The sequence below is a fragment of the Protopterus annectens genome, chromosome 7.part0 (assembly GCF_019279795.1).
Source record: "Protopterus annectens isolate FY-2018-M chromosome 7.part0, PAN1.0, whole genome shotgun sequence".
NCBI lineage: Eukaryota > Metazoa > Chordata > Ceratodontiformes > Protopteridae > Protopterus > Protopterus annectens.
In genome coordinates, this window is record NC_056739.1 from 303,154,586 (window position 1) to 303,176,782 (window position 22,197).

General features: G+C 42.0%; 1 protein-coding gene across 1 annotated transcript in view; it reads left to right on the forward strand.

Annotated features, from left to right (window-relative positions):
- MFSD4A (major facilitator superfamily domain containing 4A) overlaps nucleotides 1-22,197 on the forward strand; it is a 1,221,833-nt gene that overhangs the window by 1,080,610 nt on the left and 119,026 nt on the right. Inside the window, exon 8 of the mRNA XM_044076823.1 lies at nucleotides 7,179-7,249. Within this exon, the coding sequence (XP_043932758.1) occupies nucleotides 7,179-7,249 (71 nt within the window). The remainder of the gene's footprint in view (nucleotides 1-7,178; nucleotides 7,250-22,197) is intronic.

The window sequence follows — 22,197 nt, forward strand, 5'->3', positions numbered from 1 at the left end:
ATATCCACCCTAACCCAGGACCCAGTCCTAACTCTACCACTCCTCACAATACCTTATCAACCACAAGTAATTTACCAAAAAAAAAAAAAAAACAAACAAATCTCCTTTTACTCTCTAAACACTCAAAGCATGCTTAATAAAGTTAGCCAACTTCATGCTTGAATATCTGCTCAAAACCCAGAAATTATTTCTCTCACAGAAACATGGCTTAAAACCACAAAACCTAGATGCAAACATACTCCCTCCTGGATATAATATAATATGGCTCGATCGTCCTAATAAAAAAGGAGGAGGGATTGCAATTGTATACTCCAACAACCTCACTTTTATATACCCAAAGCTGTCTATATCTTCCTTTTCTCCTGCAGAATTACTGGTAGCAAACCTTAAGCTCAATGACTATACTACTATTACTGTTGTATCTATCTACATTCCACCAGGGGACAACATTCCCTTATTGGAAACCATTCTCTCCTACCTCTCCTGCAACTTCCCTAATGAAATCATCCGGGATGTGAACATAAATTGAGAGACGCTCACCAGTCCTAACTCAACATACCATATAAATCTATATGGCTTTTCACAACTTATCTCCCAGCCTACTCCTACCAATAACACTCACTCTACAAGTACACTCATTGACTGGATTCTTGTCTCAAATCCCTCAAAATACCATAGTCCTGAAACACTCTGACTCCCTGAGTGACCACTCTCCAATAAAGGTACTCAGATATACCTCCCACTTAGCTAAACCACATAGATACATAACCTGTCATAAATTATTCAGATTCAACCCAGAAACCTTTAATAATCTCTTACTCGGAATAAATTGGAACTTCCTCACCCAGCTCCCACTTGATGAAGCAGTTCAAGCTTTTAACTCAACCTTCTTAAATATCTTAAACTCACTAGCCCCATTCCGGAAATTAAGGATAAAAGCTACTATATCCCCTTGGCTAAGAATACTCACAGTCTCATGACAGCCAGACACCGAGCCTGGAAAACTTGGACCCAAACTAAACTACCAGCAGATCTGCAAAAGTATAAAGAACTGAGAAATAAGACAAAAAATGTATTGATAAAGATAAAAAAGATTTCTGCTATAACCCTCCAGCTGCCCTAAAATCAGATCCAAAAAAGTTCTGGAATGCCATAAACCAAATACTTCATCCTGGTAATCCTACTTTACCTAATCCATCTCCTGACAAATCTCCCAAAAAGACTGCTAACACCTTCAATGCTTATTTCATTGAGTCAATAGCCAAACGTTTCAATCCTAATACAAAATACTCCAGTAGCAATGTTCCAAATTGCTTGGAACATCCACCCACAGCTAACTCTGCAAACTCTTTTTTCCTTAAAGCAGTCTCTACTGCTTACATCAAAACCCTTCTTTCCAAACTAAAACCATGCTCTGTTTCGGTTGACAGTATCCCATCTTACTTTCTTCAGATTGCTGCTCCCTCTATTGCTTTGCCAATATCTATCTTAATCAACCGTTCCATCTCTGAAGCTAAAGTACCTGCTATCTGGAAACAATTCTATACCATACCTATTCACAAAGGTGGCAATTCCACAGAACTCTCAAACTTCAGACCAATAGCTACCCTCTCCCCTCTGTCTAAAGTCTTAGAAAAATGTATATATACACAAATAATGCAATATCTTATACAGGGCACACTTTTCACTACCACTCAGCACAGTTTCCGACTCACTACAGCTCTACTTTCCTTTCTCAACACCATTTCTATAGCTAGAGATAATCTTAAACTTATCTCATGTTTATTCCTTGACCTCTCAAAAGCCTTCGACGCTGTCTCACATCCTCTGCTACTGAATAAACTCTGATCTCAACTTCTCTACTACAACAATAGCATGGTTCTCCAGCTGTCTCAGTGACCGACAGCAATCAGTAAGATGGCACTCCTCACTATCATCTGCCCTTCCAGTGAAAATGGGTGTTCCCCAAGGATCTATCCTTGGACCACTACTTTTCAATATTTTCACCAACTCACTCTACTCCTCTTGTCCACAATCCTCATTAGTCCAATATGCAGACTCCACAGTTATCACCATTGCTAACTCACCCTCTGAAAGTCTAACAGCTACCAGTCTTCTTTCAACTCTGTTGAAACCTGGCTTACCAATAATCCATCTCATCCTTAATCCCCAAAAAAACATACTCTTACTCTTTCTCCCCAAAAATGTTACTCATATCAAATCTACTTTTCAAATAAAATCACAAAATCACACTCTCATAGTTGCTGACTCAAGTACTAAACTCCTTGGTGTAACCATTGATGATCAGCTAAAATTTGACCTCCATATGAATAACTGTATCAGGAAAACCCATCAAAAACTAGGACTTCTCTACAGAAATAAAAAAAAATTCCTAACCCCTGAATCTAGAACTACAGTCACATATGCTTATCTTTTGCCATGCCTAACATAATTCTCCCAAATACTCTCAAATCTTAACTCCACCTTACTTAGCAAACTCAAATCAACCTATCAGAAAATAGCCAGATTTGCTGCACAACAAACCTACAAATCTCACCACTGTATCTCTCTCAAACATGTAAACTGGCTCAAAGTACCACACCTCTTACTCCTCTCTCAGCTCCAAATTATACACTCCGTTATTTATTCACCATCCTACTGTCCAGCACTAGGCACCATAATCTCCCACCATAAGCTCCATCCAAGACCTTTTACAAATTTACAAGCCCAAGTCCAAAATAGGAGTCATTACATACAGCTACCATCCCTCTATTGCTTGGAACAAACTCTCACAAGAAGTTAGATCACTTTCACATCCTAAAGCATTCAAACTAGCCACTAAAGAGTACTTAAAAAGTCACTGGATTTTTACCTGTTCTCAGCCCCCTTGAATATACCTTCACTAAATAACAAACCTAACTTCCTCTGTCTTACCGTCATTTCTTCTCTGTACTAAAACATTTACAACTTAAACTAGTCTACTTCATTTTTTTTTTCTGCTGTAATATTCTTTGTAACATTTTTATAGATAATTGTAACTGCATATATATGATAACTGTTCTATAAATTTTATTGTGAATGATTATAATGTTAACTTTGTTTGTAATGGTTATATATATATATTTTTTTTTACTATGCTTTGGAGCTTTTCTCCTCGGGTCTCTGCTGAAAAAGGGCTTTTGTTCAGTCAGACAATCCTGGTTAACAAATGTAAAATAAATATTAAGGCAAAACATTTGCATCCGCATCAGGATAATCAAAATTTTTTTGGCAGTGCTGTGGCAGAGCTCTTTAAACCTTTGCAGGATCAGGGCAAGGTCATGAAAGATTTGAAGCACATCTTGGTTTTTCTCATTTCCAAGTTCCAGAGGAACTATCGTACAAAAACTGCCTTTTTGTGTAGACTTGCTTCAGACATTCTTCCAAGATATAAGAAGGCTCTTACCTGCAATATGTCTGATAAGCCTACTCGATCAGCAATCTTTCCTGAAAAGTCTGCATCCATCTAACAATTTGACCGCTCTCCCTTTTAGCCAAGTTCCCTTGTCCCTCAAGCTTTCTCAGTCTCTCCTAGTTTGGCAAACATAGTCTCAGATTCTTGGGTACTTATTGTCCATCATCAAGCAGGGTGAATTTATGGTCTGGAAAACCCCATCTTTTCTGGTATCCCTCAACATCCTGCAGAACAGCTTCCTCATTTTCCAGGGATGTCGAAGGGTCAGTTGGACCAGGGTACCATTCATCTGGTTCTAAAGACTGAAAGAGATTCAGTGTATTACTCCAGGATGTTTCTAGTCCCCAGGAAAGAGGGGTCTTGGAGACCTGTCCTGGATCTTTCGTTTCTGAACACTTTTTTCAAGGTGCCATCCTTCTATAAGCTTTTTCTTCAGACTTATTCATCTGTTGTTCCCCCCAGGCTTTTCAGGTTTCCCTGGATCTGAAGGTTGCTTATCTTCATATTCATATACACCTTCTATTTAGGAAATGTTTGCATTTCTCTCTTTCTTCCTCCCATTTTAGTTCACTTCATTGTCCTTTGGGTTTTCTCCAAGGGGGTTCATAAAATGCATAGCTCCATTCATTGCTTTTTGCAGGCATTCAGCTATTTCCCTATCTGGATAACCTCTTGCTTCAGACCCTATCCCAAGCCAAGCTGTTGCTGGATCTTCACTTTACCCATCTTCTATTACACAGCTTGGGGTTCGCTCTCAGCCTTCAGAAGTCAATGATGACTCCATCTCAGGATCATATTTTTCTAGGCTGTGGGTTTCAAACAATTCCAATGCAAGCTTCTCTTCCTGCCTCCAAGGTTTTGTCTTTCGTGAACTGTTTTCTTTCTCTGCTTCATCTGTCCTGTCTCCCAGCCAGGGAGTTTCTCAGGGCACTGGGGGTCTTGGCCTCTATCATCCCCATGCTTCTCTAGATCAGGCTTCATATGAGGAAGTTTCTATGGTATCTAAAATCTGTGTGGCTTCAACACTGCCACCCACTAGAATATCTAGTTCTTCTGCTCCCCTGTCTCAAACTGGAGTTTCACTGGTGGGTTCAACAGGTATCTCTCAATCCAGGTGTTCTTTTTCAAGCTCCTCTGCCATCTCAAGAAGTATTCATGGATGCCTAGAAGCTGTGGTGGGGAGCCACTTCAGGCACTCTGAAAGTTCAGGGCTTTTGGTCCCCTCAGCAGAGGGCAGATCACATCAGCATCTAGGAAATAAGCTCTCATTTTGGTGCTTCAAGCATTCCACTTTCTCTAGATGCCAGGTCCCTTAAAGATTTATTACAGAAAACACCATAGTCATGTGGTACATCAACAAGTAAGGGGGCACGAGGTCTTACCTTCTTTGCAGACTAGCCCTTCACGCAATGGAAACCTCAATCTGCAGATGAAACTACAGGCAGTCTACATACCTTCAGAGCACAACCTTGAGGCAGATTTTCTCAAAAGGTCCAGAACACAGCCTCACAAATGCATGATTCACATAGATGCATTTCTGGACATAGCTCATCAGTGGGATAGTCCTCAAGTGGATAGCTGCCTCCCCAACAGGCAAATCTCTCAATTCTGTTCCAGAGTCCCAAGTCCTCAGGCTTGGAATGTGGATGCCATATAGCTCCCTCAGAAGAGAATGTTCCTTTATGCCCCCCCTTCCTCTTCTTTCCAAGGTCCTTCAAAGATCAAGAAGGGGACTGTACAAAAATCTTGTTGGTGACTCCCTTTTTGCACAGACAGCACTGGTTCACCCTACACTGAAACGTCAAATTTCACTAATTCAACATTTCATTATACCTAAACCATTTAATCTAAAAAGGAGGAAAACTATGAAACGTATTGAAAAAAACAGGAGTGTTTTTGCAGGGCAAGCCACTCCCACACCTCCATAACACAACAGTAAAGAGTATGGAAAACTCCTTATTCCATTACCACCATTCTTATACTTTTTATTGCACGCTATTTATCTGGCAGTTGGTGCAGTGGGTTAAAGCTGTGATGAGATGTAGTTCCTGTGATACAAGGTTTGATTTCATCAGCCCTCATTTCCCTACTGTCGACCTTGAGCAAGTTACATAACCAGACATAGCTTCCGGTCGCCATTGAAAATGGACTGTGGGTCCAGTGGGGCCTACCTGTTTAACAAATGGGTATTTATTTCTTTAATTTTATTTACACTAACAACTAAGCCAGCAACTCAGCCAGTACATAGATCTCTCTCTCTCTCACACACACACATACACACACGAGTGTACTACCTATACTTGAAAATGCACAGAACTGAGTCTAAATTGATTGATCTGTAAAGTCTGAATGTCAAAACAGAAGGGGGAGCCCCCCTCCAAAAAAAAAAAAAAATATATATATATATATATATATAAATTTTTTTTTTTTTTTGTAGGAGGCAAGCCCTCCATACCCCCTGCTACTTGTGAGTGTGTGTGTATGTATTTTATATATATATATATATATATATATATATATATATATACACACACACACACACATATACCAATTCCTAGATCATACAACATCTGGGAAAGGGCAAATTCTCAATCCTTGATGTACCGTGACTTTTCACTAAGTAATGCTGGCATTCTGCGAGCATATAGCTATACCATCTCTTGTGTCTGCATTACAGATGCTCGATATTATGCACTTTCTGCCAAAGGAATGGATTTATATATATATATATATATATATATATATATATATATATATATATATTTTTTTTTATAATATGTAAATTTGCATAAATCGTGCATGTTATACTGGGACTATACCAATAGCATACAATATCAGTGTAGCTGGGGTGGGGAAAAGGGCGCAGCTTGTCTAGGTGAAAGGTGATATGCGGCACTTGGCGCATTTCTGTGGTTTTTTTTCTCATCAACTTAAGAGTTGAGAAGGTGCTAGATTGGGCAACTGCACAGAACACCAGATAACCTTGCTACAGTTCTGGTTCACATAAATTAGATATGTACTTTTATACAGGGACCATTTACTTCCTCAGCCTCTACAGTATTAGATCTTGAGTTGTGAAGTGTTTTCTCCATTGTTTTCAAAGTAGACTTTCACACAAATGTGTTTGTACAGTACCAGCAAGACATTTGCACTAAAATAAGAGTTTAATTTAAACTTTTGGACTGTCAAATCAGCTCACCTCCTTATGCAAGAAATGCCAAGAGCAGCGGTATTTAACTTCAGCCGTGGTGATGGCGTTTTGGTAAAGATAGCTGCTCATTGATTTTAATGAGGTAGCCCAACTTGCATTACCTGCATTCAAAAAAAAAAAAACTATTGCATACTGTGGTTCTGTGTCACATACCTTTCTAAACAGGGTTGAATTTTACCTGTGTTCCCTATCTTCAGGGTATTCCTATCCCTGCTCCATCGATTTATTCCTCAGACTCGCAGCATTTTGAGGTTAGGATATTATAACTATTAGGGGATTCAAGTTGGCTTACTGTTTATCAGCTTATTTAAAAACATCATACTCCACTGAATGTGAATGCATTACATGTCTTTCTTTTGACCTAGGTTAGATCAGAACTTCTAACTTTTCATTTTCTTATTACAAACCCTTGATTGCACATTTTCCCCTGTCAGAAAGAACTACACCAGCTGTTAAATGTCAGTGATCACTATTGTTTATAGTTTGTTACCCACGTTTCACTTTTTTTTTTAGGTTGTGGGACAACTGTGTTGGTGACAGGTGCCGGACTCGGGGAAATGACACTCCAGATTTTGGTAGGATCGGTAAGTGCAAACAGCATGCATTTTTTTTAATCATTAGCAGCATATAATTTTACTTGGTGCCAACATTTTCTCAGCATTTTATTAATGAGGAAAATACAAGTTACATTATGAGTGTGTTCACCCTGTGGTGGACTGGTTCCTGTTCTCATTCATGATGAAGTTGCTAAGCATTGCACCCACTGAGTGCCAGGACAGGTTCCATATCCCTTGAACCCTAGAATGGAAGAAGCAGGTAATCAGAGAATCAATGAAATCCCCCTTTTTGCTTCAAATTTAAGAATTTTAAAGAGATGTCTAAACACTGAAGTAGCCTAAGGGACTTTTAAAATGTTACCCTAATGCAATATGCTGAGAGTGACATTTGAATGGCCCGGGTGATAGAAATTGTTTTGGATTTGTTTAATAGAAAAAGCAGGATGCATAGATTTTGACCCTACTACCTTATAAGGAAATCTAGTGATGAAATACAAGAATTTAAAGGATTGATCTGGTGTACAGAGAGAGGCATGATTGGTTACCAAGTGGAAGCAGCAGAACAGTCATGGAAAAAGAAGAGAGCTACTAGATAGGGCCAACTAACGTGCTGTCACAATATGCCTACAGTCTGGAGGTATAACAATGAACACAGGTGCTTATGTACAGAAGTTAAATATCAAAGTCATTACAGGCCCAGAACACCTGCTTACTTCTCTTAGGAGTCATTGTCCATGTCTGTCTGCCTGAATTGTCTAATCTAGTTTTAAAAGATCTAAAAGTCACTGTTTCAGCTGGGGAGTAGTGGACATCAGCACTGTCCTCCGAGGGCGGTGTTATACTGCGTCTCTTACTGCATCACAGGCATCCTGTGGTGAACTGTAGCCACTCTTACAGCAGAGATTGAACAACTTTGGTAGACAGCCAATGCCAGATATAGCAGTATGTTTTTTAAGGTCCAAGGAAGGGAATAGTCTATGAAAGACTCACTTGCTAGTTCTTACTTTGAGGCCTTTCTGAAGGCCCAACTGGACCACCACCACTATTACCATCTGTTTCTCCTTTCAGATTCACTCTGAGGAATTTGCATGACATACACACAGAACTACAGATGATATACCTGGAAACATAAAACCAAAAACAATGAGCTACAATATTTAGAGAAAGAAGGAAGGGGTTGTGAGTCTAATAGGGGAACCTGGGAGAAAGCGCACAAGGAATGGTTGGTCAATAGAGGGATTCAACTAAGAGCTAACTTGCTCTGACAAAGTAAGTGGCATTATAGTACAATTATACTGTGGTAAATAAAAGTATCATTTAAGTAGGATGCCAGAAGGAAATCAAATAAATCACATATAAAAGCAAAGGTGCAAGAAACCCATAACGCACACTATAGTCATTACTGCAAAATGACGGTTATGTACTTACCATAATGCTACATCCATATTGTCTTCTTCTGTCTGCCAAAACTGTTGGATATACCAGAATTGACCACATCCAATTTTAGCAAGTTTCAGACTTTTGGATCCTAGGCTGATGCACTTCCGCCTACCCATAATTCCCATCCACCCTTACAGTTCCTCAAATCAAACTTGTCTGCCTGCCTGCCTATACCAAAGGGCCTGAAATGTCAATGAAACAGTCCCAAACTGTAAGTAAGACAAGCCTCCAGGTCAGGTCCAGTATAGTCAATTGAGAGCCCAAAATACTGACAATTTGGCAGGGAGACAGACAGTGGGAGAAGTTGAGATGGATAAAAGAAGATAGCACAGATCTAGTGTTATAGTAAGTATATAACTTTCATATCTTATCTTTTCCAACCATCTCAACAGCTACCATAAATCCTGGGAGGCCTGATGGAAGGATATTCCAGAGGATGGTGATGCCAAATAAAGCTCTGTACCTAGACTGCAGGTCCAGCTTGTAATGAGACAGGTGCATGCACTGTAAATCACGTAACTGCAGCACAGATATCATCTACTGAGACTCTCACAAAGAAAGCTGTAGAGGTTGCAAAAGCACTAGTTGAATGAGCTGTAAGTTTGTAAGGTAGTCCCTTGGCTCTGTAGACAAACGATAATGCATTTGGTCTATCACCTACACAGGGTATCCTTGGAGTCACTAGTTCTCAATTTAACTTTAGAAAAGTAGGGAAAAAGGCTATACTCATTTTCTGATGTCCTTGCTGTGATGTAAATAGAAGCATAATTTATCATGAACATATAGCAGATGTAAGAGATGCATCACCCTTGTTTGACAAACTGGGGATAAAAACTGGGAGATTAATCCCTCAATCAGAGCAAAGTCAGAAGCAGCTTTGAGAAGGAAGTTAGGATTTGTTCAGAGAGAAGTTCTAGCTTTGTGAAAAACTAAATTTGGTGGATTGCATGACAAGACTTGGAGTTCAGAGATCCTCCCTGCTATGGTAATTGCCACCAGAAAAGAAATGTTTTCCAAGAAAGGAACTTCAATTCTGTAGTAGTTGCAAGTTCAAAAAGGGGATTTTGTTAAAGCCTGTATTAAAATAGTAAAATCACAAAGTGGAACAGGGTCCCTTAAAAGAGAAAGGCACCCCACAAAAAGGTCTTGGACAGTTTTAATGATGCAGTAGAAGTATGGTCTTCATCAGCATGAAGAATCAAGATAGCTGCCAGCTGAACTTTGATGGTGGAGTAGCTAGCTCCTGCATGAAAAAGATCTGCTAGAAGATCTGGAATTGATAATCAAGAAGCTGAGAAAGGATCCAGACCAGATGGAAAATCTGTACCACTCGCTTCTACAAACTTTCCAGGCAAATGTTTTTTGAGATTGACAAGATGGAAGTCACAGTGGATGAAATCCTGGAACTTCTGGCCATCACTGGAAGTGGAGAAACCAAGTGGTCAGCTTGAGAGGTTTGATGTCTGGATGAGGCTTGCCCAATAGGTGAGAGATCAAATCTTAAAGAGGGTCCAGTACCCAGATAAAGCCATGGGAAGAGGAACCATATCTGTCGAGGCTAAAAGGGGTGATGAGGATCACCTTCTCCTTGCACAAGGCTAAATTCTGCATAAATTTGGTTATGATGGGAGTCAGAGTATAAGCATAAATGAGATCCAGACTCCAAATGCATACTAGTGTCCCTCAGGGACTGCCCCACCTAGGGAACTGTGGAAAAGTAGCTGTGTATTTGGTATTGGGCAGGGCGGCAAACAGATCACCGTAGGGTTGGCCTCAGCAGCTGAAAGCAATGGAAGCCACTGTTTGATTGTGAGACCATTCATGCAGCAGAAGAATGGACTTGCTCAACTTGTCAGCTAGTACACTGGTCTTACCCAGGATGCATTACAATCAGAAAAAGCTAGGATGACCTTGCCCACTGCCCAACCTTCATGGCCTCCCAACATAGAAAGTGCAAACAAGTTTTGCATTGTTGATGTACCAGATCACCTACATATTGTCTCGTCTGTACAGTGATCACACCCATCAGAAGGGAGTCCCAGAAGGCCTGCAATGCTAGGAGGACTGCCTTTATCTCCAAAACTTTTGATGTAAAAATTGGCCTCTGTTGAAGACCATTTTCCTTGGACAGGCTTTCCATAGAAATGTCTCCCACCCAGAATGGAAGCATTCATAGATACCATGGCTGTTGAGGAAGAAAAAACAAAGGTGCGACCTAGAGAATTTAGGCACCACTGAGTATGTTGTCAGCAGATCTCCATAGGTCTTACTGGAAAGATCACAGGAATGGTGAAGAATATACCATTCTACTGAGAAAGTCCACTGTAACACTGTAATGTTGAATCTGGTGTGAGGAACAGTGGTGACGGATACTAATATATAACCCAAAAGATGTAGGATGGATCTCGCTGTGGAATTTTGGTGAGACAGGGCCAGGGAAACTTGCTGACACAGAGTGACTAATCTTGATTTCAGATGTTTGGCTATCTATGACATCCTGTAAATTTTTGTCATCTAGACTGGTTTTAATTTGGACTTCTCCAGGTTGATCGTAATTCCTAGATGAAAGCATAACTGGAGCAGAGTCTCTCTGGCTTGAATTAGCAGATTACTCATGGTAGCAGTTATGATCTAGTCATCTAAATAGAACAGTCGAAACCCCTGAAGTCTGAGATATGCTGCAGTCACTGCAGCGGATATGGTGAACACCTGGGGAAGATGGGATGGCACTGAGACCAAACGACAGTGCTCTGAATTGAAAGTGACTGTCTCCCAGTTGAATGCAAAGGAACTTCCTGGATTGCTTAGCTATTTTTATGTCATAGTAGACCTCTCACAGGTCCACCAGGCACATATAGTCATTCTTTCACAGAAGAGGTAAAATGGACTGATCTGTGACGACCTGGAAGGTTATCTTTTTCACAATCTAGTTTAGGTGGCTGAGGCCCAAGATGGGCCTAATGTCATCTGTTTTATTTGGAAACAAAAAGAATCTCTAGCAGACTGCAGACCCTTGCTGGTGTGGTGGGGCCTCTTGGATGACTTGCTTGTCCAGCAGTTTTATGACTTCTTGAGCTGCTGTCTTCCTCTCTGGGCTGCTACATCGGATAGCTTTTTTGTGACACTTTTGTTGAGCAAATAAAGGGAATAACAGAATTTCTGGTTGCTGCTCTTTGCTCTTGTGAATTGTGGGTGATGGCCAGCAGGCATGGGGGTTGCAAAGAGAGGCCCCTCTGACTGCCTGCAGAGTGTAGCAGTCAGGCAACCTTTAAGTAGCAGAGGAAGGGTTTCATTGTCAGATGAGCTTTGAAACCCCTGGATCCGATGTTGTCTTTTCCATCCATCACAACCTGTGGATATGCCAGATCTGATGCTGGTACCTGAGAATCTTCAGTTGTTCTGCTCTCCCTCCTCTGCCCATAATGCACTGCCGTAACAGCATCTCCTCAGATCTTGTTTGCTGTCAGATGTGGTCCAGGAAAATCTATATAGTTAAGTCAAGTTTTTCACTATTATTATTCATCCATTCTTGCCTATTCTACCAGATAGAATATTTAGATAGCTTTTCACTACTGTTTTTTTTTATTAGCGTTACAGTTTAGGTTAGCATTTGTATAGTCATGCAGAGTTGTTAGTGTTTGTCTTAGCAGGTGTGCTGCTCTTTTTCTCTTGTTGAAATAATGTGTAAAAAAAAAAATGCCTTAATTTCTGTCTTAGAGATCAGTTTTCTAAGGTGTTACTATTGTTGTTGTTACAGTTAATATTAATGTGTATTCATTTTTGGTGTTAGTCTTTGATTTCCTGCTTTAGATGTGTTCTTGTCATGGCAAATAAGCTGCAGCTAGGTTTAAGAAGTGAGAAGAGTGCAGGCACAAACTGCTATCACAAAACGGCCATGATAAGTGTGTGTACTGCTTAGGTACAGCATGCCTGGATGTGGAGTGCCAGACTTTCTCTGCCTTTCACCCTGGAGCCCTGACTGATAAAAGGGCTTGCTTCTTCCTTCAACTACCACTACCTCTGTTCATCTCCCCCCTCATCCAAGAAGTCAGGCGAAAAGAAAGAAGAAAAATACAAGGACAAAGGGAGACTGTCACCCTCTTTGTATCTAGCACAGTCTTTGGACCATCACAAAAGTTCCTCTTCCCCTACTGAGGATTAGCCAGATATGAAGATCCACAGGCCCTTGGCTCTGACCAAAAACTATGCCTTCAGTGTCACACTGGCACTGACCACCAGAAACTATATTTCTGGGCTCCAAGTCATTGAGCTCTCCAACACTGAGTATTACTAGTCTCTTCCTATTGACCGCTCCTTCTTCCTCAGCCAGGCTTCACTCTCACTTCCTTTCCATTATCTTGTCCAAGTTTTCCCCATAACTTTCCCCTATTTAGATCCAGGCTTCCACCTTTTAGATAATGGTCACAGATCCACCTGTTAAGGTACTGAGGCCAGCATCCATTGCTTCATCGAGGTTTGCCAAGTCAGGTGCTTTAGGACTTCAGATGTGTTTCAACTGATGTGTTCTATTCTACAGGTCTACATGGACCCTAGGGATCCTTCGGTCCATCTCAGGTCCTAGGCTTGAAACTGTGGAGGCTTTGGCTTTAGCCTTTACAATTCCTCCCTCAGCCCATCCTTTAGTGCTGGGGCTCACAGGTCCAGTCATTCAGTTGCTTTCCCCTATGCCAGTGCCGTCAGCTTAGCTGCATCAGATACTGACTCCATCCTTGATGTTCTCGACTCTGGCCTTGTTGGAGCTGAGTATATCTCAGAACTGAGGTGTTGGGGGTTGATGACCCCAGGTCAGGCTTGATTATTAGGGTTTTGGAGTAGTCCCTTCTGCTGGAGGCTTTGGCCTAAGAAAGTTAAGCTCCAATCTCAAGGTCATATCTGACCATGCCGACCCAGGGCTTTGATTTCTCTCTCAGGTCTTTGGATCAGAGGGAGGCCTAGTCATGCCATCCAGCCTCTGTGCCTGCTCTTTACATCATTGAGAGGATCCTCTCTTGCTCTGAGCCCCAGTATCCAGGTCAGATTCATCCTCATCCCTTTCTCCATCTGTTTTTTCAGATTCTTGTCAGTTTGCTGTTGGACAGCCTGCATTTTTAATACTTGAGACATCCCTCAATATGGAGGCCCCCCTGCACCTTCAGTATTCTGTACCCTTTCTTCCCCAGGTGGTCCATATGATGAACAAATGTAAAAGGAAGCATTTAGACTCATCAGAGGAGTCACACACACAAGATGCTGAACTTGATAAAGGGAAAGGGTACCCGAATGCCCCCTTCAGCAGCTTAATGAAATTGATGAAACAACATGAGGGTGGGCTACCAAAGCCTCCTCCCCTGAGGAGTCTGTATTTCTTGAGGCCATTGGTGTGGGCCCATCCATGCCTTAGGTGGTTCTCCCATCTCCAGATGCCCTCAATAACCAGGTATCCTGGAGGGCTTAGAGGGAACCAGTTGTGGTGGAGCCAATTCCATGAAATCCCAATATGGTTCTTGTCCCATTTCAGAACATTTTGGAATAAGGTTCCAGCTGTAGATGCCATTGTGGTTGATGCAGCTACTAAGAAGGACATCTGGAATAGAGTTCCATGGTTCATTCCCCCAAACAGGGATCCTCTGGCATTGTTCTGTCTTGGAAAGTGCACCAACACTTCAACCACATTTACTTTGTGTGCAATGAGTTATCTAGCTCATTTGACAAGACTTCAAAGGATCTTGATTTCTGAGGTGTCAAAGATGATGGGGACTCTGCAGCCTCAAAATTCCCAAGCAGCCCTAGAAGCACAGTTGCTCACTATGCAGTCTATACCATATGTAGCCATGAGGCTTCTGTCTCATGCTGCTGATGGTACTGGAACCCTTTTCTGGTAAGACCTTCCAGCACTCCTGTAGGGCTGTCTGACTACCATGACTTGGAGGCAGTTGGGGGTGCTTGGCTCTCTACCATGATGCTTAGGAGGCCATCAGTTCCCATTTTATTCATTCCATAGAAAATGCTAAGATCCTTTCAAATCATTACAATTCACTGGAGAAGGTAAACAGCTGTAGAGATAAAGAAGCTGCTTTTCAACCAAGTCATCCCAGACGTCCGACCAGATCAAAGAGGAACTGGGATCTACTCAAAATTATTTTTACTACCAAAAAAGAACAAGGACCTCAGATCCTTCTTGGATCTCAGCAATATGAATCAATAGGTTAAACAGATCAAGTTATAATGGGTCATGTGCAGTCCATTTTTCGTTTGTTGAGGAAGGACGACTGGATGTGCTCAGCAGAACACAGGGATGCCTGTTATTTCATAAAGATAGCGAGGCACTCAAGGAGGTTCTTGTGCTTTTGGCTAAGGACCAGTCGCTACCAGTTTTGAGTGCTTCCCTTTGATCTCATCAGAGTTCCCAGGATGTTCAACAGTAAGGCAGTAGTGGCAGCCTGGCATGGGCTGCAGGGTTTTCAGGTCTTCCCATGTCTGGATGACAGGCTCCTGATGGCATGCATGAAAGTGACCTCAATCAAAGCTAGAAACTTCTTACTCCAGTTATATATATCCTTGGGCATTACAATAAAGTACAACAAGAGATCAACAATACACAAAAAATAAACAACTTGGATCCAGTTACAGGTGATAACAGATGATCAGTTGCCATCTGGATATGGTCAACCAAATTGCAAAATGAACACATTCAAGGTTAACATCTCTTTGACTTCAAGCTTCTCTGATCATATCAGAGGCCTCCTGCTTCCCTACTTCTATGACTTCTCACCCAGATGGCTGCATCCATTTGCCTAGTTCTAGTGAGATTCCACATGCAAGTACTTCAGAAAACACTGTCTGTCCAATGATCAGGTCATGGGCATCCCATGGACTTCCCTGCCCATGTGATCTGCATTCGCCATCACCACATTACATGGTGGCTGGAATCTCATCACATTTCACTGGGTCACCCATTTGTTTTTACTCATCCTCAGGCCATAGTTCCTATGGATGTTTCTCTCCTGGGACGGGGTTATTTCAAAGGGAAGATGGACCATGATACCTGGCCTCTGTCAGAGGTAAATCTTCACATCAGTGCCTTGGAGATGAGAGTGGTCCTTCTTGGGTTGCAGGCCTATCAGGATCTTCTCCCCCAAGGGTGTGATTGCCATTGAGTCTGATAGTGGTGTAGTACATAAACAAGGAGGAACCCATTCATGCCCACTGTGTTGTGGGGCAATGAGGATCTGACAATGTGTAATGTCCATTCAGCAGTTTCTGCCAGCAATGTACATCCTGGGGAAATTCAACATTCTGGCAGACAGTTTGAGCTGGAACATCCTCATGCTCACAAGTGGTCCCTCAACTTGGAGATAGTGGGGCCAGTATTCAGCCGCTGGGGGCTGTCCCTGCTGTGATCTTTTTGCATCCCCTTCTAACATCAAGTGCAGCATATTTTTCACCTTGATCCCTCCAGAGTGACAGTCAGTGTGGGATACTCTACTGCATATCTGGCCTTTGAGCCTTCTGTATGCCTGCCTTCCAACCCAATTGATAATAAAGTTCCTTCAGAAGGCAGCCTGTTGCAGAGTGACTGTAATTCTCATGGCCCTATTTTGGTTAAGACTAGTCTGGCTCCCCTTTCTGTGGCCTCATCTACTACACCCTCCCTGGGTCCTTAGCCCCATTGTGGGCTTGATTACTCACCACTCTGGTCAGCTTCATCTGAACCTTCAGTCCCTCAAATTCACCACTTGGGTCCTCTAGTTCCGATGATGGTCAGAGATCCCAAAAAGGGGATATTCACATTCTCTCCTCCTCCTAACAGCCTTCCACCAGGAAGGTGTATGCAGCTAAATGGAAAACATTCTCTATTTGGGCTTCAAGTGTCTAGATACTTCCTCTTCCCCTTGGCAGCTGTTCTTGATTTTGTGGTGGACCTTTTTAATTCTGGTCTAAGCTAATTAACTATTAATTTTCAATTGGCTACCATCTCTGTTTTCCTTATTGGCACTGATAACATGCCAGTTGCAACCTTAAAACTTTCTAAAGCTTTCCTGAAAGGTTCCTTTTACTCAGACTACTTGTATGAGACCTAGTTCCTCCCTGGGATATGCATTTACTGTTGCAAGTTCTCACTAAACATTCCCCTTTGAGCATTCTTTCATGTCTCTAAAAATCCAGTCTTGGAAGAATCTTTTATTGATAGCCATAAGTTCAGCAAGAGGGCAATCAGGCTTTAAGTACTGCCTTCCATCCCCCTTTATTTAATTTTCCACAAGGATAGCGTTACTCCTAGAACCATCCCTTCCTTTCTGCTTTAAGATGGCCTCCGAGTCAAATTTGAATCAGTCAGTACATCTACCGATTTTCTTCCCATATTTCAGTAACAAAGAAGAGTAGTTTACTATGCTGTCTAGATATTTGTCATCAATTGAGGTTTTATTTGGACAGAACTAAGAATTTCAGAAAATCAAATCAGCTCTTAGGTTTTCCCAATCAGGATTTAGAAAATGAAACATTCTCAAATGTGACCCTATTCAGATGGTTTTCATACTGCATTTCCTTTGCTTACTCCTAAAGGGAATTCCTTTACCTAGCAAACCTAGATTATACTCTACTGGAGCAGATGTCACCTCTGTTGCCTTTTTGCTTGAGCTTCCATAGATGACATCTGTGTGGCAGCTACCTGGTCTAACACACAAACTTTTGTGATGTATTATAAATTACATATATAGCCTACATCCAGATAATTCTTTGTCTCCAACATTATTGTGGAATGTTCCTTCCTAAGACCACCGTTGTTCTTTTTTTAACTGGCTGTGGACCCTGTCCCACAAGATTGATATGGATGGAAAATAACTTCCAATACGAAAGGTATGCTCTTACCATAACAATATATCCATGTTGTCTTATTCCATTCACCTACACCGAACATCCTTCCATGCCCAATACCAAATTGTTAGTTTTTAGAACTTCTGGCTGAGTAGGCAGACCAATCCCACAGCTCTCTTTTGGTGAGCCCCATATAATACCCACTGCCATTTCTTTGTTTTCCATATATGTGGCTAGTGTCTAAAATTTTACAACTCTACTGTAGAGTCGTAAATAGGGCAAACTCTATCTGAGGACATGCTGATAAGACAGGGTATTATAGGTAGAGGAGGCAAAGCTCGAAGACCAAAGATTCTGAAGTGCCAGCAGAGTCAGATCTAGTACACACAAGGTGACCCAGATGGAAGATGACAACATGGACCTAATGTTATGGTAAGTACAAACCTTTCATTTTTGTGGACTACTTCTGTCTCTAGGGTGAAATCCATTGCTATTCCTCCCTCTGCCCTTGGGGAGTCTGTCTCTAGGACTGTCTAGTGCAAAACCCTGAGACTTACAGAACCATAGCCTCTCTCCACCAGTTTGGTTCTAGGAAAAACTCATTTGAGGGGTGACAAAGTGGATGATGGCAGACAAGGTTTTGCCATCCTGTTTACTTTTGATGAATGTGTCTTTAATCTTGAGCCTGAACAGGGTGAACCTGTCAAAGGGAGCATTCAAAAAGGATGTTTTGAAGATGTTCTTCGTGTTTCACTGTTGCAGTCATTACATTTGGGTAATCTGCTGGCAGGTTGCCCTCAGTCGGCCTGAATATCAAAGTCTTGGGTCCTGCATCGGTTGCTGTCTCCTCTTCCATGATGTCAGGTCGTCAGGGGTATAAAACATGCAGCCGACGCCATTTTATTCAGTCTTTCTTGCCGCACAGTGCCCGAAGCAGGAGCAGTTTGCAAGTGCCGGTCGGCCGACTCCTGAAATTTTCGCATTCGATTTTCAGAACCGAAGTCTTCAATTAAAGCTAAGTACCCCGTTGGAGAAAATTTTTCTTGCTCCTTACCGATGTCCGTAAAAGTTAATAATTGCATTACTTGTGGGAAGCAAATACCTCAAGGATTTTCATTTGTACTGTATTCCTTGCCTAGGTCCAGATCATAACGTGCCTTGCTGTCGGTTTTGTGCTAGATTTAACCAACGGACTATTAAGCATCGGTATATTTTTGCTTCAAAATATTTTGGATCCAGATTTAATTACCCTGAAATGTCATCGGATAGCAGTCCGATTACCGGAGTTCACAAAAAACGCAAAGAAAAAGACAGAGATGGACCGTCGAGATCCAAAACCAATGAAGCTTCTCCTAAGCCAGTCGCCGGTTCACCAGTACTCAGTGAGGCGCTTTAGCAGCCTCTGATACCCACTACTTTTGAGTCACAGGCCTCTACCGAGACTCATGCGGAGTCCAGTATGCCGCAAGATTCTCAGAGTATTGTACCCGTGGATGTCTCTCCTCGGATGGGTTCGGAGCCAGTGAGCAGGCACCGGCTTCTGATGGTGTTTTCAGGCCTCAACATTTCTATATAAAACCAACGCCAGCTTCAAAAACAACTTCTAAGTCTAAAAAAATTACGCATGAGCCACGTGCAGAGGGCCTTATGCCTAAAAAATAGATGATCAAAATGGCTGAGAACTTAATTACCTTGATCAGGGGTTCCCAAACCCCCCCCCCCCCCCGCTAAGAGGCCTAGGCAAGACACTGATTATGAATCTTCAGATCAGGTTTCCATTTCTTCTGATTCATCTTCTGATCAGGAATTTTCTATACCACCCTATGAGGATTCAGATGCAGAAGAATCCATCCCATCTGCATCTCCTCCTGAGGATTATTCTTTTGGAGAAATCTTGCATACTTTAAAGGAACATTTTCATTGGGAGAGTCAAGATTTCTCTGAATCAAAAAAGAGGCTTAGGGATTTCCTTCTTCTTCCTCAGCATAGGCCTTTGGCTATACCTCCTGTATTAGACATTGTTGATGATGTGTTTTCAGAATCGAGCATGGCTCCTGATTCCCTACCTCTGGCTCCTAGTAAGCCAGACAAATGTTACAGGGTTCCTGACTCCCACAAATTTTTATTCAAAAATCCTGCTGCTGATCCTGAAACTATCTCACAGGGTCCCAAAGGTGTAAAGGCCTCTACAGCCAAAAATCCTACCCCCTCTGATAGAGATTCCAGGGCGCTGGATAGATGGGGAAAGAAGGTTTATACATCTGCAACCGTGGCAATTAGGGCCTTAAACTGCCAGTTTCATATGCTTAAATATCAACAGCATGTTATGGGCTTATTGAAACAGAAAATTATGTTGATTTCTGATTGTGTGGAAAATAAAGAATTACAGGAATTATTGCATGCAGCAGAACAGGTTGGAAAGCATACTTTGCAATGTGGTTTTGATTCCTTGGAGGCCTCTTGCAGGGCTGCAGTTACTGGATCTGTGATTAGAAGGCATGCCTGGCTCAAGGAGCAAAATTTGCCTGATCATGTTAAGGTTAAATTGTTGGATGTACCTTTATAGCATGATACTTTGTTTGTTAATAAGGCAGAAGCGGTTTTAAAGAAAATGGAAGATAAAGCTAAATCTATGCAAACTGTAAAAGATTTCTTACAAGTGCAGCCTGTGTTCAACAGAGCCTCACAAGGCAAATCCATGTGCTCAAAAGGCTCTAGATACCAATCACAGGGTTCTTACAGGTCAAAGCAATGGGGTGCCTCTACCTCCAAATCTGGAGGAAACAAAGCACAACCCTACAGTAAGCAGTCTCAATGATTTCCCTCTACCATCACCAAGCATTTATCTTTTGGCAGCCCCCTTGGGGAGAAAATTAGCACTTCATCCTCAAAATTGGCAGTTAATTACCCAGGACAAGTGGGTATTAAACATAGTATCCCAGGGGTACAGATTTCATTTCCATACTTGGCCAATTCCAAACTGTTGGCCAGATCTGCCACAAAATCAATGGGCAGAGGCTCAGAAACAAGTTACGTCCCTCATGGATATGGGGGCTATTCAACCAGTACCAGAACAGGAAAAAGGACAAGGGTTTTATTCAAGACTGTTCCTGGTACCCAGAAAAGACAATACCTGGTGTCCAATACTGGACTTATCAATTTTGAACACGTTCTTGGACATTCCAAAATTCAAAATGCTGACTTTACAACAGCTACTGCCCATGCTGGGCAAGAACGCTTGGTTAGTGACTCTAGACTTAAAAGAGGCATACATGCATATCCCAATAAGGGAATCCTGCAGAAGATACCTCCGCTTCAAGGCAGGTTTTATGCATTACCAATTCTCTGCACTGCCCTTTGGCTTGTCTACTGCTCCCAGGGTCTTTACAAAGTGCCTGGCACCAGTAATTGCATTTTGCAGACAAAGAAGCATACAAATCTATCCTTACTTGGACGACTGTCTCATTCAAGCAGAAAACAAGGACATTCTTCTTCAACATCTGGCGTTTGTAAAAAGGCTTCTAACATGCCTAGGGTACACAATAAACGAAAAGAAAGCACAACTGGTAACCTCTCAAAAAATGACATTCCTGGGTGCAAGCTTGAATACAACTGCCCAGATGGCGTACCTTACACCAGACAAAGGCCCAGATGGTGTACCTTACACCAGACAAAGGCAACTGACTATATACTTCAAACAGATGGCAACAAAAACCCAGTTATCTGCAAGACAAATTCTGCAGGCTTTGGGGTTCATGGCATCCGGCATTCTACTAATTCCATATGCAAGACTGCATATGAGGAAACTTCAATGGTATCTAAAAAGTTTATGGAGTCAACATTGTCACAGTCTGGAAACAATGATTCTCTCATTCCCTGCCTACAACAGGAGTTTCTTTGGTGGGCAGAGACATGTCACCAAAACAAGGGACGGTCTTTCACTCTACCCCCTGCCAACAAAACCCTAACTACAGATGCCTCAGACCTTGTTTGGGGAAGCCCACCTGGCGAGGAGATGGATTCAGGGCATATGGAACCCAAAGCAAATGCATCTGCATATCAACCAGAAAGAGATACTAGCTGTTCAGAATACCCTGACAGCCTTCAAGGACTTACTTCATCCAGGACAACTAATGATAAAGACGGACAACACCACGGTTATGTGGTACATAAACAAGCAGGGGGGTACGCATTCCTACCCCCTTTGCAGATTAGCCATGGCATTGTGGGACACAGCCGTGACTTACCAAGTACATCTTCAAGCACAATTCCTGCCAGGAAAACAAAATACTCTGGCAGACAACCCAAGCAGAAATCTTATGGACCCTCACGAGTGGAAACTGGATCCACAAGTCTTCAGCATGGTAACACAGATATGGGGGAGCCCAGACATAGATCTATTTGCCTCTCCCAAAAATTATCAACTGGACAAATTCTGCACAAGGACTTATCACAGACAAGCATGGAAAGTGGATGTCCTATCCTTCAGCTGGAAAAACCCTATCAGTCTGCACCTTTCCTCCTCTGCCTCTTCTCCCCAAGGTCTTACTAAAGGTCAGACAGGAAAAAACAAAAATGATCCTAACTGCCCTGGACTGTCCTCACCAGCACTGGTACCCAATTCTAAGGAATATGTCTCAACTCCATCCTTGGTACTTGCCTCAAATACCTCATCTACTGTCTCAGCAGAGCAATCAAATTCTGCACACTCAGCTCCA